The 16,042-nt window shown below is 38.2% G+C and overlaps 1 protein-coding gene across 1 annotated transcript in view; it reads right to left on the bottom strand.

Annotated features, from left to right (window-relative positions):
* Nucleotides 1-355: 355 nt before the first annotated feature.
* ERCC5 (ERCC excision repair 5, endonuclease) overlaps nt 356-16,042 on the bottom strand; it is a 49,599-nt gene continuing 33,912 nt past the window's right edge. Inside the window, exons 13-16 of the mRNA XM_089684528.1 lie at nt 12,734-12,878; nt 3,830-4,030; nt 2,230-2,314; nt 356-1,978 (exon numbers count right to left, since the gene is read on the bottom strand). Of these exons, the coding sequence (XP_089540654.1) occupies nt 1,439-1,978; nt 2,230-2,314; nt 3,830-4,030; nt 12,734-12,878 (971 nt within the window). The 3' untranslated portion in view covers nt 356-1,438. The remainder of the gene's footprint in view (nt 1,979-2,229; nt 2,315-3,829; nt 4,031-12,733; nt 12,879-16,042) is intronic.

Raw genomic sequence — 16,042 nt, 5'->3', positions numbered from 1 at the left:
GCACAAGGCCTAATACATAAGAGAGTCTTTAGTTCCCCTGCCTGGAAGCCTTGGAAGACAGCCTTCAAGAAGCATGGAATCACCGACCTTCTGTTTGGAAGCCTAAACTCTCTCGCTCTTCTTGTAATTATTTAATTACAACAACATGACTGAAATTCTTAACGTGGCACCAGTGAAAGCTTTCCACATTGGGTATAGATGAAAAGGAAACTCACAGTAAACTGTAAGGAGTCTAATAAAATTGATATGATTGCTGAGCTACAGTTTTTTTTTCCCTCAATTGTTCCATAGAATGCAAGCTTGAATCTCCAAAGCATGTAAATTAATGCTAATGAATGAGCTGGAATGGTCAAAACACTCTTCATCTTGGTTTTAATATGCCAATTTAAAATGTTACAATAAAGCCAATGCCAACATATAAATCTGCTGGAAGAACACAATTATGGCATTAAACTCAATTCATATATTATGCAAATACAGGATAAATAACTAATTTGTGGAGGTTAGGCCTGGGATTAAAACATATCCATAAGCGGCGACAGGAGGAGGGCACTATGTTCCATGTTTTTCCGTCTTGCACTGGTATCTTTGGCTTTTGGACACAAGTCAGACACTGGATCTTCAAGCTGACAGATGTCTAAATACAGTAGAGGCTGCTGCTTCTTCTCGACTTAACCCCCATGCCATTGAAGTGCCACAAGCACCTTCTATTGCTGCATCTATTGAATGTGGCAAAGGAGACTACTGTGGCAAAGGAGACACGCAAACTACTGGCAATGTTGCATACACCTTTCTATCGAGATAGACTACTCCTGTATGTCTTGCATAAAAAAATTACAAACAAAAAATGCATTTTACAAAAAACCCCTCATCTATAAGGAAACAGCAGTCAGTCTAAATTGCCTAACTTCAGGGATGTCAGGCATGATGATGATCCTTTTTGGACAGATCAGACAACTTTCTGTGTTATGGTACCTTTATACTTTACACTAAGTATTTCATGCAGTTCTGCACATAAGTGCCTTGCAGTTTTTACATGGAAAATTGTGATGCATTTGTCTATTTTAAGCAAAGTCAAGGAAGGAAAGAATTTTAATGTCAACATTTCTTCTGCTAAATTAATTTATTATTAAATTATATTTCAGAATTTATCTTTCACACAGAATGCAGTAAGAAAATATTGTAATAGTCATGCCGTGTTGACAGAAGTACAGCTTTATGCTTTTTACTAGATGACATAAGGAAATATAGCTGTGACAGTTGATAGATAAAAAAAAGAGGTATGATCTAGTCCTGACTGCAGCAACAGAAATAAAAGCAGCCATGACAACAATCTCTATAGTTAGTGCTACATTTCATTATACACATCACTGTAGAAATCATGACCAGGAACAAGATCATATACAGAACAATTAATAAGTTATATATATTCCCAAATTCACTTCTTTCTTCCTCTCACAGTCCTTGACTTTCTATTCTTGCCCTGAAACACAGGCTTGGCAGTCACAAGCAACACCTCCTCTTCATTCTCACTCGAACTGCTTGTCTCCATTTTGTCTGTCTTTACAATTGGGGCAGCAGTTCTGTCTTTGCTTGTTTTGGATCCCCCTTTGCATTTTGCACTAGTGTTTGCCTCTGAATCATTGTCATCAATCATTGAGTTTTCATTATAAGATGACAAGGGTCCTAAACTGGGCCCAATAAAGCCCCCCTCCACACAGACCTCATCAGGACTCCCTGGTTCAGTCTCCTGTTTGTTCTTTCTACAATGTGTTTTTTTATGGCTTTTACTGGATTTTGCTCCTTTTTGTTTTCTATCATCTCTCTCGATAAGGGCCTCGGCTTGCTCTAAATCTGCGGTTTCACCATCTTTCTCCTTCCTCTTCATGCAGGTTACAGCCCTACGCAGCCGCTGACTCTTCAGAGTGTGAGCCTCATGCTGTTCCACGTGGAAAAAAGAATCTATTCGGAGCTGAGTCTGAAGGCAAACAAAGACGAAAAATGGAGTATGCTTACAACGTAAATATAAATTCAAGAATGTCTGTGATTTTTCACTGATCAATCTGAGTTAATCTGTTCAAATGCAGCTATTCTATCCATTAATACAACAAACAGGTCCCACCAAATGTCAGTCATTTTTCAGTGTGTGACATAGAACTCTTGCTTTAACAAAAAAAAAAAAAAAATCAATAATAATTAAAAGATCAGAAAACAATTGTCTGGACTTACCTGTTGGGCATTTAACTGTTTTAGCACTGGTAAAAGCACTTCATCTGTCTTTGAGCGATACCATCCAAAACGGCTTTCACAAAATGTATTTGTGGTTAAGAAAATAGCAGCATTTTAATACTGTTTCAGATTCAATTAAAATCCAACTCTGGGCAAAAGAACAACCCTCTCATCCTTCCCTCCTACTACCCTTTAGCTTATCACTGCAATGGAAAAAAAAAATCCTCTTTACTTAACTAAACTCATGGTCACATGACTATCAGATTCCGATTCTTCACTCCTTTTCTGTTTTCTTCTGGCAGGAACCTTATCGCTGCCTGTGTGATATGGACTTTTCCTAGTGGCTGTCCTCTCAGGAGACTAAAGAGGAGTGACATGATTGTGAGGAGACAGTAGGGGACTGGGGTGGTGAGAGATAACTTGCACATCTATTCAGCAGTCAAAAGGTGCGGGCGAGGAACCTGGATAATGGAATTAAGTGAGTATATCTTCCTTCACTGGGAGAAGCGTATGTTGGCTGGTCTGTAAACCACCCACATGTATTAGTTTATATCATCACGCAAATGAAAAAAAGGAAAAAAATAAAAATGAAGTGTTTTTAAAAATCCATGTCAGTAAAATAAAAATGAAAAAAAAGGGCTCTGACCTCTGCTGTTGCATTTCTGGGTGTGTCAGATATGTTCCCTGCTACAGACAGTGGTTCCTCCCACTGGCTCCATGTCACTACATGGCACAGCAGTGACACACTGGTCAACAGCAGAGATCAAAGCTACTAGCAAGAGACCTTTCATTTGTCAAACTTGGAAATGCCGAATAGCAGTGGCACCCAGACTATGAAGGTTTAATGTACTAGCGGCTAGAAAGGTGAGGATAAGGGCCTGTGCTGATAGGCTTTTATTCACATCACACTGCTTTTGCATTTCCTTACAATTCCATGGGAATGCAAAACCCACTTCACTCTGGTCAGAAGGAGGTCGGTTGCACCAGTCAATGATATCTGAAAGCTCCTAGAAGGGTCTGAAACTGATGCCATTGACACAAGCCCTTAAGTTCCTTCTTTTACAAAGAGAGTGTCATTTTATGTTTCAGTCTGTCAACAGGGTTGTTTTAAGAGTGCGATACCTACCTTGAAACCTTTTTGCAACCTGATGGACAGCATGATATGCGACCAGTGGGGGATATTGGTTTAATGTTCTCCCCTGTTATCACTCTTAACAGTCCAATGGACTGCCTAAACCCCTCCAGGAAATAGAATTGGTGCTGTGCCTGCTAGGACAGGGTTCAGAAGCATCCAGCTATATCACTGGGCCGTGATGTTACATCGCCATTACTACAGTATACAAAGTGCCATTTTCTTAAATGTTTATGGCAGCACAATATATCATGAGATCAATACTTAAGTTAAAAAGGTACAGAAAAATAATCTTAGTTATGACTGCATATTTTAGCATTATGATTGTAGAGCCCCTGAACTAGCAAAGAACAGGTCAGAACTATCAAAATAAAAACATTGTTTCTTTGAAAGAGCTTTCAAACAAAGTAGACAAGGCTACAAGGCTTAGAGTATTCACTAGGACAATAATAAAGCAGTAAAGGATATTCTCGGATTTGTTCCAGGTCTGGCCTCCCCCAGGAAAAAGCTCCCTCTGACTCGTCTACCACTGGTTTTAGATATGAGTCAGCTACTGCCTTGTTAGGGAAGCCAGGATGTAGCTCTAGATCCCGAATTTTCTTCTTTACTTTGGTATCATTTGGATTAGGTCTTATTTTCTTATTTGTTTGTGCTTCTGTCCACCATTCTCTGAAAAGAAAAAGCAATACACATACTGCTAAAAGCATCATTGTACACAATGGAAAACAGTAACTTTTATGCTCAACCAGGGTTTTCAGCTCTGCCTGGTGGACTATCCCACACCTCTCTCTATCCCTGACATGAAAACATTAATTTCTTTCCCAGCAAAACAATGTCACTGCCTTGACTCCCAAAAGCATGCCCACACACTGTGTGTAGGAAACACTTTTGGGAGATGTAGTTCTGGGGGTGTTTATTTGTGAATAGGAACCATGAATACAACAGTGGCACTACAAGAATTTTACAAGTCTGTCACCGGGAGTAAAAATTTTTTTCTTGCTACAGCAAAAAGGAAAAAACTGGGACATGATCTATAGAGGGAGATGGAACTTTGGGGATAATTCTAGGCTTTGCCTATGCAAATCATATAAAGTAGGTAAGGAAGTGGAACTGAGCTTCCTCCAAGGTGCCTGATCTTCTCTTGGATTAGCATTGTTTTATTAAAAAGAATGGAGCACCCAAAACCAGTATTTCACTTTTTCCAAGCTGAGCCATGTATCTCCTTTACTACAACCCCTGGCAAAAAAAGTATGGAATCACCACTATGGAATTCCAGTTCATTCAAATGTTTGTGTAGGAAAAAAAAAACTAATCACAGACCTGCCTCAAAACTATTTTCTTTTACAATGGAGTTTATTGGTAGTATCAAGTCATCAGAAAAATCCAAAGACAGAAATGACGGTACAGAGGAAATAAACATACAGTTCCTCTAAATAACGTAAAGCATAATAAATGCACTGAGTTACAGAGGCAAACAGTAAGTGCGATTACAATATGTAATTGAATGATAAGATATATAACAAAATGCACTATTGATTAACATGTGAAGGCCTATGATTCATCGGGTTGATTCCGTAGGTAGACATGAAAACCGCATGTAAAAGCATTATGCATAACCCTATGGGAGAAGTGTCTTGACAATCCTTTGGGCCCAGAAAGGGTCCAGTGATCATACAAAACACTTCAGGTTCAAAAAAAAAAAAAAAAAAAAATCACGTTCAGTTCAATTACAGGATGAAAAATTAGAGCAGAGGAGAAAAGAGTAAGGGAAAGAAAACAGGGTCCCGATGGATCACAGTATAAGGTCGTTAAAGCGACAGAAGGGCATTGTGAAATCTAGTTAATTCAAGGTTGCCAAATCCGGAAGAACTTGTCATGTGTATCTAACAGTATAGCTGTCAACTTCTCCATTAACCATTATAAAGTTCAATCCAATTTTTGACTGCTTCAGAACTGAGGAAGGGGGTCTTCCATGCTTTCGCATTTGTGAATTTGGCGGCAGTGAATAAATGTGCTGCAAATTGTCGCTCAGTGTGAAGTAGACCTTCTACTGGTTTAAATAATAGAGCCTCATAGGGGTTGAGTTAAATATTTGCGTGAAACAGTGCGAAGAAGAACATATACCCTGACCCAGAGTCTACATACCTTGGGACACGTCCACCAAATGTGGGCCATGGTGCCAATTTGTTGACAACCACGAAAACAATTTGGTGTGTAAGATGGGATGAGACGAAATAGTCCAGCTATAGAGAATTTTATAGGCATTTTCTAAAATAAGAACATTTTTCGAACATTTGAACAATACTTGGGTCATGATCTGCCAGTCCTGCTGATCAAGTCGACCCACTAATTCAGATTGCCAGTGTTGGTGATATGGTCGTAGCGGAGGCTTTCTGTAGGAAATAATGGAGGCGTAAATCAGTGATATGAAGCCCAGAGAATGAGGTCTGTTTCTACAGAGGCTTTCAAAGGGAGTCAATCTGTAAGGTGTTGGCTGTGCACGTAGTAGTGTAGTGATAAAGTGGTAAATTTGAAGGAAGCAAAAGTGCTCCCTCAGTGGAATGTTTTGAGATGATCAAAGGGTGTCAAAGTTGAGAATCCTAGAGAGGGAGAGTAAAAGAGTGTAAATCATTGAAACCATGGACCATCCAAAACGTGAATTGTCCTGGATTGTTAAGACCCGGGGAAATAACGGATTATGAAGAAGACGCAAGGGTAGATGAGATGAAATGAGACCTGCTGAATACTTGATGGAATCCCAAAGTCGAAGTGTGTGTGTTAACGTCGGACTGAGGGGCATAGGATGATTAGTAGGGGGGAGCCACAGTAGAGATGGAAGTGGTGTCGGATGAGAATCCATCAGATCTATAGTGGCCCACAGAGGGATATTTTTGGATTCATTAAGATGGGATAGAGGGGCGATATTAGCTGCCAGGTAGTAGATGTGAAGGTTTGGAACCAATAATCCTCTATTAATCTTACGGCAAAAAAAAATCTGTTTGTTAATTTTAGGATGCGAAGAGCCCCAGGTACATGACAGAAGTTTACGTTGGTGAATACGTAATATGTGTAGTAGAACAGGGGCTGGCAAAACACGGAATACATATAAATATTTGGGAAGATAAGTCATATGAATCGCATTAACAAAACTATTTTCATTTAACATTCCAACCTTCAGGCTTTAGGAATCACTTAAAAAAAAATTAAAAAGAAAGAAAGCGGTGGTCAGTTGCAAATGTTTTTGCAGATCAAGCAGAAGAAAATAAATATGGAATCCCTTAATTCTGAGCAAAATATTATGTGATCATAAAAAACAAAAAAACAAAGCAAAACAAAACAAAAAAACACACACACACACACACACACACACACACACTACAGTACACCACTAGTACTTTGCTGCACTACCTCTGGCTTTTATAACAGCATAAATTCTCTGAAGCATGGATTTAACGATCTACAAATAGTATTCTTCATCAATCCAGCTCCAACTTTCTCTTGCCGCAGTTGCCAAATCAGCTTTGCAGGTTGGTGCCTGTCATGGACCATTTTCTTTCATTTCCACCATAGAGTTTCAATTGGATTGAGGTCTAGACTATTTGCAAGCCATGCCATTGACAATACTGTATATGTCTTTCTTTAAGGAAAGTTTTCACGGCTTTGGCCCTATGGCAAGATGCATTGTCATTCTCAAAAATGATGTCACCAGCTCCAAACATCCTTTCAATTGATGGAATAAGAAAAGTGTCCAAAAACTCAATATAAAAGTTATGCATTTATTAAAAAGATTGAATGACTGTCATCTTCCCTGTACCTGACATGCAACCCCAAATTATCAAGGATTGTGGAAATTTGCATGTTTTCTTCAGGCAGTCTTTATACATTTCATTGGAATGGCACCAAACAAAAAAGTTCCAGCTTCATTACCCTGCACAATGCAGATTCGGGATTCATCACCAAATATCACTTTCAACCAGTCACGCACAGTCCATGGTTGCTTTTCTTTACCCCACTGTAGCCTTCTTGTTTTCTGTTTAACCAATAGCCGCCCGGCCAATAGCCGTTTGGCAGCCGGCAAAATGCTGTAGATTTCCGGGTGGACGCCATATGGCGTACTCCCGGGCATGCGCAGTTTTCACGCTTGCAGAGTGATCTGTTACCGTCCGTGTAACGTGGACACGGCCGATGACAGATCTGAGTACCGGCCCCCGCTGCAGGTACCATGTGTCCTGCAGTGACCAATCACAGCAGGTCACATGACAGTTGTATACAATGGATGGCTTCATTCATGCCATCCATTGTATACTAGTGTCTAGCTGTGAAGGGTCACAGCGATCACATGCACATGTCATGTGATTAGCTGTGGCCAAATCACAGCTAAGCACAAAAAAAGAAAAAAAAGCCTGAATGAATCGATGTCATTCAGGTACATGCTTGCTTAAAGCAAAGTAATTCTTTGCTATAAGTAAATTGTGTAAAAAAAATAAATAAATAAATACTGATCACTTCCCCAAAGTAGTACAATGTTACTATGGTAACATTGTACTACTTTGGACATAGTGAAATATGAAAAAAAAAAAATCTTAAAAAAAAGAAAAAAAATTTAATAAAAAATTAAAATTAAAAAAAATAAAATAAATAAAAAATAAAATAAATATATATATATATATATATATATATATATATATATATATTTTTTTTTTTTTCTCCATACTGTCACCAGTCAGTGTCCCTGATCACCGCCATGCCAGTTATATGACGACGCTGTACTGCACTGGTGACAGTATGTAAAAAAATAATTTTTTAAATTTTTTAATTTTCCGAAAAATCACAAAAAAAACACAACTTCAAAAAACTCGCCATGCCTCTTATGAAGTACGTCGGACTGTCTACTTTGCAAAAAGAGGTCATTTGGAGGATATCTGTACTTTTCTGACATTCTTGGACCTCAAGAAATTAGATTGGCTGTCAGTACTTCAGGATTGACCAATATTCAGATCTATACCATAGTTTGTGAACTCTATAACTTTCCTACAAACTAAAAAATACATCCTAATTTGGGTTATTTTCACCAAAGACATGTTGCAGAATACATCTTGGCCTAAATTTATAAAGAACAATTATTTATTTACAAACTTTTATAACATTTTCGTCCTTTTTTTGTTAAATTTAGCAAAAAATAAAAACCCCAGCGGTGATTAAATACCACCAAAAGAAAGCTCTAGTTGTGTGAAGAAAATGCTAAAATTTTAGTTTGGGTACAATGTTGTATGACCGCGCAATTGTCATTCAAAAGTGTGAGAGCGCTGAAACCTGAAAAGTGGCCTGGGAGGGAAGGGGGTAAAAGTGCCCGGTATGGAAATGGTTAAGCATTAATGATGGTTTTCGTATGGCTTTTCAGTATGTAAATCCCATTTCCTTTAGGCGATGTCTTACAGTTCAGTCACAGACATTGACTCCAGCTTCTGCCCATTTATTCCTCATTTGTTTTGCATTTTCTGTTTTCAAGGCATATTGTTTGAAGTTTTCAATCTTGATGCTTTGATGTCTTCCTTGATCTACCAGTACGCTTCCCTTTTACAACCTTCCCATTTGATTTGTACTTGGTCCAGATTTTAGACACAGCTGACTGGAACAACCAACGTCTTTTGCAACATTCCGTAATAATTTACCTTCTTGAAGAGGTTTTATAATCCTCTTCTTTGTTTCAACTGACATCTCTTGTGTTGGAGCCATGATTCATGTCAATCAACTTGGTGCAACAGCTCACCATGGTGTGCAACCATTTTTATTTAACTGCAGACTAATTATCAGATGTAATCTGATGCAGATGTTTGTTTTAGAACTGCAAAGTACATGGTGATTCCATAATATTTTCCTCAGAATTGAGTGATTCCATATTTGTCTCCTCTGCTTGATCTGCAAAAACAGTTGCAATTGACTACAGTTTTCTTTCTTTTTTATTTTTTTAAGTGTTTCTTAAACCCAGACGGTTGGAATGTAAATGAAAATAGTTTTGAGGCATTTCTGTGATTAGCTTCTTTTTTTTTAAACAATATTAAACAATTTGAACAAACATTTTCCAAGAGTAGTGATTCCATACTTTTTGCCAGGGGTTGTAGGAGACTCTTGCAGAAAGATCTCCACATTTGAATCCCCAGGTCCTCATGTGCTGCACTTATCAAAAGGACGGCTCACTAATGCGAGTCATTCCAACAGTACAGTTACATAGTTGATAAAGTTTGAAAAATAAACAGGTCCATCCAGCTCAGTGTTAAGTTTGTTTTCTGTACATATCCCTGTATGTGGTGTTCATCAACAAAGACATATTGACATTTTTTAATTTGTCAACACTTGCAGCAGTTTAAACCTCCTCTCCTCCGGTCTTAAACTGTGACCATGTGTCCTTACCAGGGACCTAGAGTTAAACAAATTGTTACTAGCCTTGCTCCCAGCATTGATGCTTGATGTGTACATAGTCTCCTATTAAGTGCCTCCTCGCTAAGGCACATAGGTTTAGTTTACTTAATCTGTCCCCCTAGCTGAGGACCTCCAACTGCCTAATTAATTTAGCTGCCCTTCACTGGATTCTTTCTAGTTTCAGGACATTCTTTTAGTTGACTGGTGACCACAACTGAACTGCATACTCAAGCGGAGACCAAACCAATGTTTTATAAAGTGGTAAGGGCTCATTTACAATTCCTTCAAAATGTGGCATTGGACATTCTTTTTTTTTAGTGTTCTAATGCCAATCAAAGCTCCTGTCCTGTTTACACGTTGTGTTTGCTTTGAAAATTATACCCCATGTCCCTTTCTTGGTGTTTCAAAGCATCTCCGAAGCCTCCACAGAAGTCTATGACAAAAGCTTGCTAACAGCACCTGAAGCTTTCGAGAGGCTTTTTATGTAGCTTTAGCTTCACTTTGTTTTGAAAGTCTTGCAGGTATGAGATATCCCAGGATGCACCGGGAAACCAGCAAGTGAACCGGTAAGACGACATTAGCAATCACGTCTGTTTTTTTTGTATATATTCTAGAAGTGTCTGGTGCAGACATCACATCTGGTGTGCAGCATGGAGCAGCAGGAAGGTGAGCAGAGTCCAGACAGGAGCAGAGCAACTAGCAGACAGCACATGTGGTGTGCAACATGGGAACATTACAGCACGAGGTGAGCGAGGACCGAAGAGAGAAGACTGAGTGGCAGAAGATCAGCAGCGCTAGGGGACCAGAGCAGGAGTAACTAGCATTGTCATGTGATGCACAGCATTGGAGCAATATAGCGGGAGGTGAGTGGAGACCGGAGAGAGAGGAGAATCAGCAAACCAGAAGATCAGCACAGCTGGAGGTCAATACTTAGTGGGGGATGAGCAGAGCTGGGGGCTACTACCGAGCAGGGCATCTGCTAAACAAAAAGGTATCAATGAGCTGGGAATCTGTTGAACAGAGGTACTAATGGATCTGGGGATCTGCTGAGTGGGGTACTACTGAGCCCCTTTAAAACAAATAGAAAATCAACACACAGAGCATTTGCCAAGCTTCAAAAAAGCATCATCGAAGCATCAAAAACACATAAAAAAACACGCTGAAGCGGTATGCGCTTTAATGTGTGAAAGTCAAAGCAAGTGTAAATGAGCCCTTAAAAAGGTACTGATTTATCCACTGAATAAATACTCTAATGCAGCAAATTATTTTGCTTGCTTTGCTAGAAGCATCCAGACACTAGTTGCGATTACTAAGTTTGTGGTCCACTAGGACCCAAATCTTTTACCATCACAGTTTCTCCCAATGTAACCCAACCTAATGAGTATCTCATCTGAAAATGTTTAGCAGTCAAATGCATAAATCTTTCAATATTTCAACATTAAACCCAATTTTTTTGTAATGTTGATGTGTAATGGTGTAATGCTGTGTGCTAAAGATATTTCTATGCATAATTTTGTATCGCCGCAAATACAGAAATTGTGATCTTATTTCCAACCTTAATGTCATTTATAGTTAGTTGATGAGATTGGGGAAGGGGTTAATTGGTGAATCAAAGCACACTGTGGAGGGTATTTACTAGAACTGGAGAGTGCAAAATCTGGTGCGGCTCTGCATAGAAACAAATCAGCTTCCAGGCTTTATTCACAAAGCTCAGTTGAACAAGCTGAAATTAAATTAACTGCCGATTGGCTACCATGCACAGCTACACCAGATTTTGAATGCTCCAGTTTTAGTGAATCTTCCCCTGTGTGAAATTAATAGATAAAGGCAAGGCTACAAAAGAGCAACATCAGACTGCACACAGGCTTTTTCATCAATAAAAAACAAAGGTAAAACAGATTTTCCCTTCACATATCGATTACTGAATTGTGTGTCTTTCCTGAAGTTCCCCTAAATCCCTATAAAAGAGAAAACTCATCATACTAACACAATGTGTCTTTAAGAGGAAATAAGGTTTGCCTGCAATCTCTCTATTCCTGCATAAATATACTGTACATAAGTGCTCGAGTTGCAATAATCACTCCACCACTTACTGAAAAAAAAAATAAAATAAAAAGGAAATGTATAATTTAACAGTTCAAAAACTGAATTCACTGTTTGCACACAACACCACCAAAACCACTTTGTTTTTAATCAGCTAAATGTGAAATATTTAAGACTATATTTTTATTTATCACATGGGGGTAGGATTTACTATGCTGTGAATAGCTTGTGTTGTGAACTTTACAGCAGGACATCATATTACACACACAGCTGAATGAGTCAGACTGGGGACACTGCTAGTACAGGATGCCAAAGTGGATTTTATCTTCAAGAATAAATCAACAAGGGTAGAACTCAGTTCTAATAAGAAGCCTCATGCTTTCAGTGTTATTAAACCCAAAATCAAAATTAACTGCAGCTTACCAATCATTAGATATGGAGACTGCATTATTTTTTAGGCATTTTTCACTCAGTGTTCACCTGGTGATCTGGCCAGTAAAGATTTTATATAAATAAAAGCTGATCACTGTTAGCACCCCTGTGTTAAATGGTTTGTCTCATCTAACTGCCACATCTGCAGGACAGCTTGTTCTGTTGAAAAACAGACGTACTGCAGGAACACCAAGTGAAAATAGAAGAAAGAAAGCCTACAAAAATAAAACTAATGCAGCCATCACATTTAAGATTTTGTATTTTTTTTTTTTATATTTGCTTTAGGGTTTAATGGAATAACATGAACAGACTCTATATTAAAATGTCTATTCAAAAAAAGAAGATACTATAACAAATTATGAAAACATTTAAAAAAATATCAGTTTATAAAAAAGTAATTCACATATGGAAGTAGATCCTTTATGGGAAAAAAAGTTTTCATGCACTCTCCATTTACCATAAAGAGAAAAGACTTACTTGAAATTCAGCAGAGGCTCCAGCCCATGTCCAGGAAATTCATTCAGTATCTCCATGGCAGACACATAGCCAACAGAGGGTATTCCTTCTGTATAGTCACTGCCCATCAAGTATGCTAAATTAATAAGCTTAGAGCGATCCAGGCCTGAGGGTTACACAAAAATAAGGTTCATTTAAGGATCAAGAACACCTTACCTAGATTTAACAAAGCAGCATCCTATAGCTATGCAAGAAACTACACTTAGTACATCACTTTTATTGGACATTCCAATGAACCTTTAAGCACCTACAACTGATGGCTATTAGTCACGCTATTGGAATGTTTCCATTTTATTTTTTTTTTTTAATTCAGTCTTTTCATTATCTCGCTATGGTTTATCCTTCAACCGGTCTTGGAAATTTTATAGATAAGCAACACCTATCCAAATATGGAACAGTGGTTCCAAATTAATAATAATACCTATTGCCACAGAGAACAGACACAAAAAAGATACATCCAGTATCTTTCCAAATCGTTGTTCTCTTTATTTGGTTCATTTTCAGTTACAACGGTAGGCAGGTTAGTTTTTTTATCAGGGTCTTAGGATTGTGACTATGTGACAGAAGAGGTAGGCTCCATGTACACAGGACACTTCTGAACGATGGAAACTGACTGTTGGAAAACGTAGATAAAATAAAACAAAAAACGTCTGTTTAGCTGCGTTTGCATATCGCATTTATGCACGTTTAGAAGCGTTTGCGTTTAGAAGCGTTTTTTAAGATAACCTCAGAAGACCTTCCAAAATGCCCAGAAAGTACTTAAAAACAATAAATAATTAACTAGTTCAGATATTTTGAGAGAAATAGAGAGAGCAGAAGCAGAGAGAGCAGCATTTGTTGAGATTAGCAGCCTTTTTTTGTTTGGTGTTTGGATGTGTTCCAGCTCATTTCTGTGCAGAAATTATTGCAGCAGTGTCTAACATTTTATTCCATGCGAAACATCAAAGTATAGTGTACCAGGTCCATTTGAGTACTGGGAAAATGCTTTGCATGCATTTTTCATGATGAAAAAAGACTTTGGACAGCATCGGGAACTGTAAAAGTAAAAAAAAATTTCAAACACAAACGCTTATAAATGTGATTTGCCGCGTTTAGCCGTGTTTTTAAAATGTTGATAAAATTGACTGCTAAACGCAAGTTTTCTGAGTTAAAAAAAACGAATGTAAACTCAAATGCCTGTAAACGATTGTAAACGAAGATGTGTACATGGACACATAGGAAAACATTATGGCGAGTTCAGGGGCTGCTGGAAAAAAAAAACGCTGAACAACTCCTAAACGTGAGTTTATCAGCTGCAGTGTACATGAACCCTTAGTATGATGCCAAGAACCTTGACTACAGTGAACAAAGCAAACTGAAGCAAACTGAAAGACATGCTTATATAGAGTTTAAAATGTATTTAATATACCTTTAACCCCCTGGCGCCAAGTGTTTGCAAATTAGCAGCCCCACTGGACTGGGCTTTTTTCAGCGGGGCCGCTAATTTGCGTACCTGTCTTTGTGCTGGGCGCGCGCCACGAGGAGTGCTCCCAGCACAAACACTGGGGTGTGAGTGACAGCCCCAAGTCCCATTCTAACGATCGGGACCCAGAACTCCCAATTCTGGATCACATGATCGCTGTGAAAGCCTCTGATTGCATATCACAGTGATCACTCACTGTACAGCTTGGCCTCCTTGCTTTCTTTTTTTTATTATTATTCGTATTTATTTTTTACAAACACTTTTTTTTCTCTCTGAACCGACAGAGAGAGATACAATGTATCTCTATCCTCCATTCAGAGAGAAAAAAAAGTGTTTGTAAAAAATAAATACAAATAATAAAAAAATAAAATAAAGAAATTAATAAAAAGACCTAGATCAAAGTTTGATCTAGGTCATTGCCTGGGTTCATGTTTGGGTCAAGGTCACTATTTTTTTTTTGTCAGGGTTTTTTTTTTTTTTTTTTAAATTGTGTTAGTGGCAGGATAAAATACAACAAAAAACCCCCAAAACGTGCACTATTGTTTCTGGGCCGTACTACGGGTACAAACAAAAACTAACATACACATATGCGGTATCGCTGCGATTGTCAGAAGCAGGAGAAATTATTTTGGGCTGTTCTTTGGTGATTGGTTATGGTAGTAGCCAGAAATATACAACTAAATAAAAAAAAAAAAAAAATCATGGAGATATCCATTACCATTTACCACCAAATGAAAGCCCAATTTGTCCCGAAAAAAACCAAGGTATAATCCACCTGTATGCACAAAGTAGTTGTAATGATATGTAGTTTTTCTAACACATGTCAAAGTTGCAAAATTGTGCTGAGGATTTAAGATTCGCTTAACCCTTAGGCCTGAAGGGGTCAAAGACAGAAGCACTGCTGCCCTAATTAGGTTTTTAATAAGTGATACTCTTTATAGTGGGTCAGAGTTTCATTATATAAATCACCAATGCAAAAAGCGGACAAGGCAGACCTAACTCTCTGCTCCTGTAGACCATATGATTTTGGTAGTATCAATGAACTATAATAACCCATAAATCTGCCCCCCCCCCCCTTTCTTAGCTAGCATAGACTTCCTGTATATTCATTTCATCTTTAAGGGTAAAATTTCTGGACCTCTCCATCAGGACTGAGGGTGGTAACCTGAACTCTGAACAACGTGGAAATGGCTGGTTAGCTGGCAAGTAGCAGCAAAGCTTATGACAGGCGGGGTGATGCAGGCACGAGTCCAGACATTGTTGGCTGCACTGTGTTTTACAGATCAATTGCACTCACCATGTCTACGTTCTTCAGAGCAACAAAAACTGCTCCACTTTTAAAATATTTTTCCAAGAACCACCGAAACGCACTCAGCACAAATTAATGCATAACTGCAGTACGTGAAAGGTTTTGTTTTTTTTTCCATTAGAAAAAAAAAAAAAAAAAGAAAAAAGAAGGAAGGATGGATAAATACAAGATAATCTACTTTTAAAAGAACATTTCTTTAACATGGTTCTTGTGTAACCATAGGGGAAGGGGAGAGGAGGGAGAGAGAGTTATTAGTTTCCTTCAGTATGCAAAGAAATAACCCCCCCCCCCCAAAAAAAAAAATGTGGACGTTTTGTACAACTGGATATCATACAAACAAACTCAAATAGTAAATTAAAAGTGGGATATTTTAATATGGTAGCAAAAGGCAACATTTATGTGTAAAAGAACATTTTTTTTTTTTTTGAAGTTTTAACCCTTTTGCTTCCAAGCCCTGCATTCTACTTTAAACTAGTGGTTAGACCATTTTTGCAACTTT

The sequence above is a fragment of the Staurois parvus genome, unplaced genomic scaffold (assembly GCF_062004578.1).
Source record: "Staurois parvus isolate SC_StPar_1 unplaced genomic scaffold, SC_StPar_1.0 ptg000349l, whole genome shotgun sequence".
NCBI classification, from domain to species: domain Eukaryota; kingdom Metazoa; phylum Chordata; class Amphibia; order Anura; family Ranidae; genus Staurois; species Staurois parvus.
This window is presented reverse-complemented; position numbering and strand designations above follow the sequence as displayed.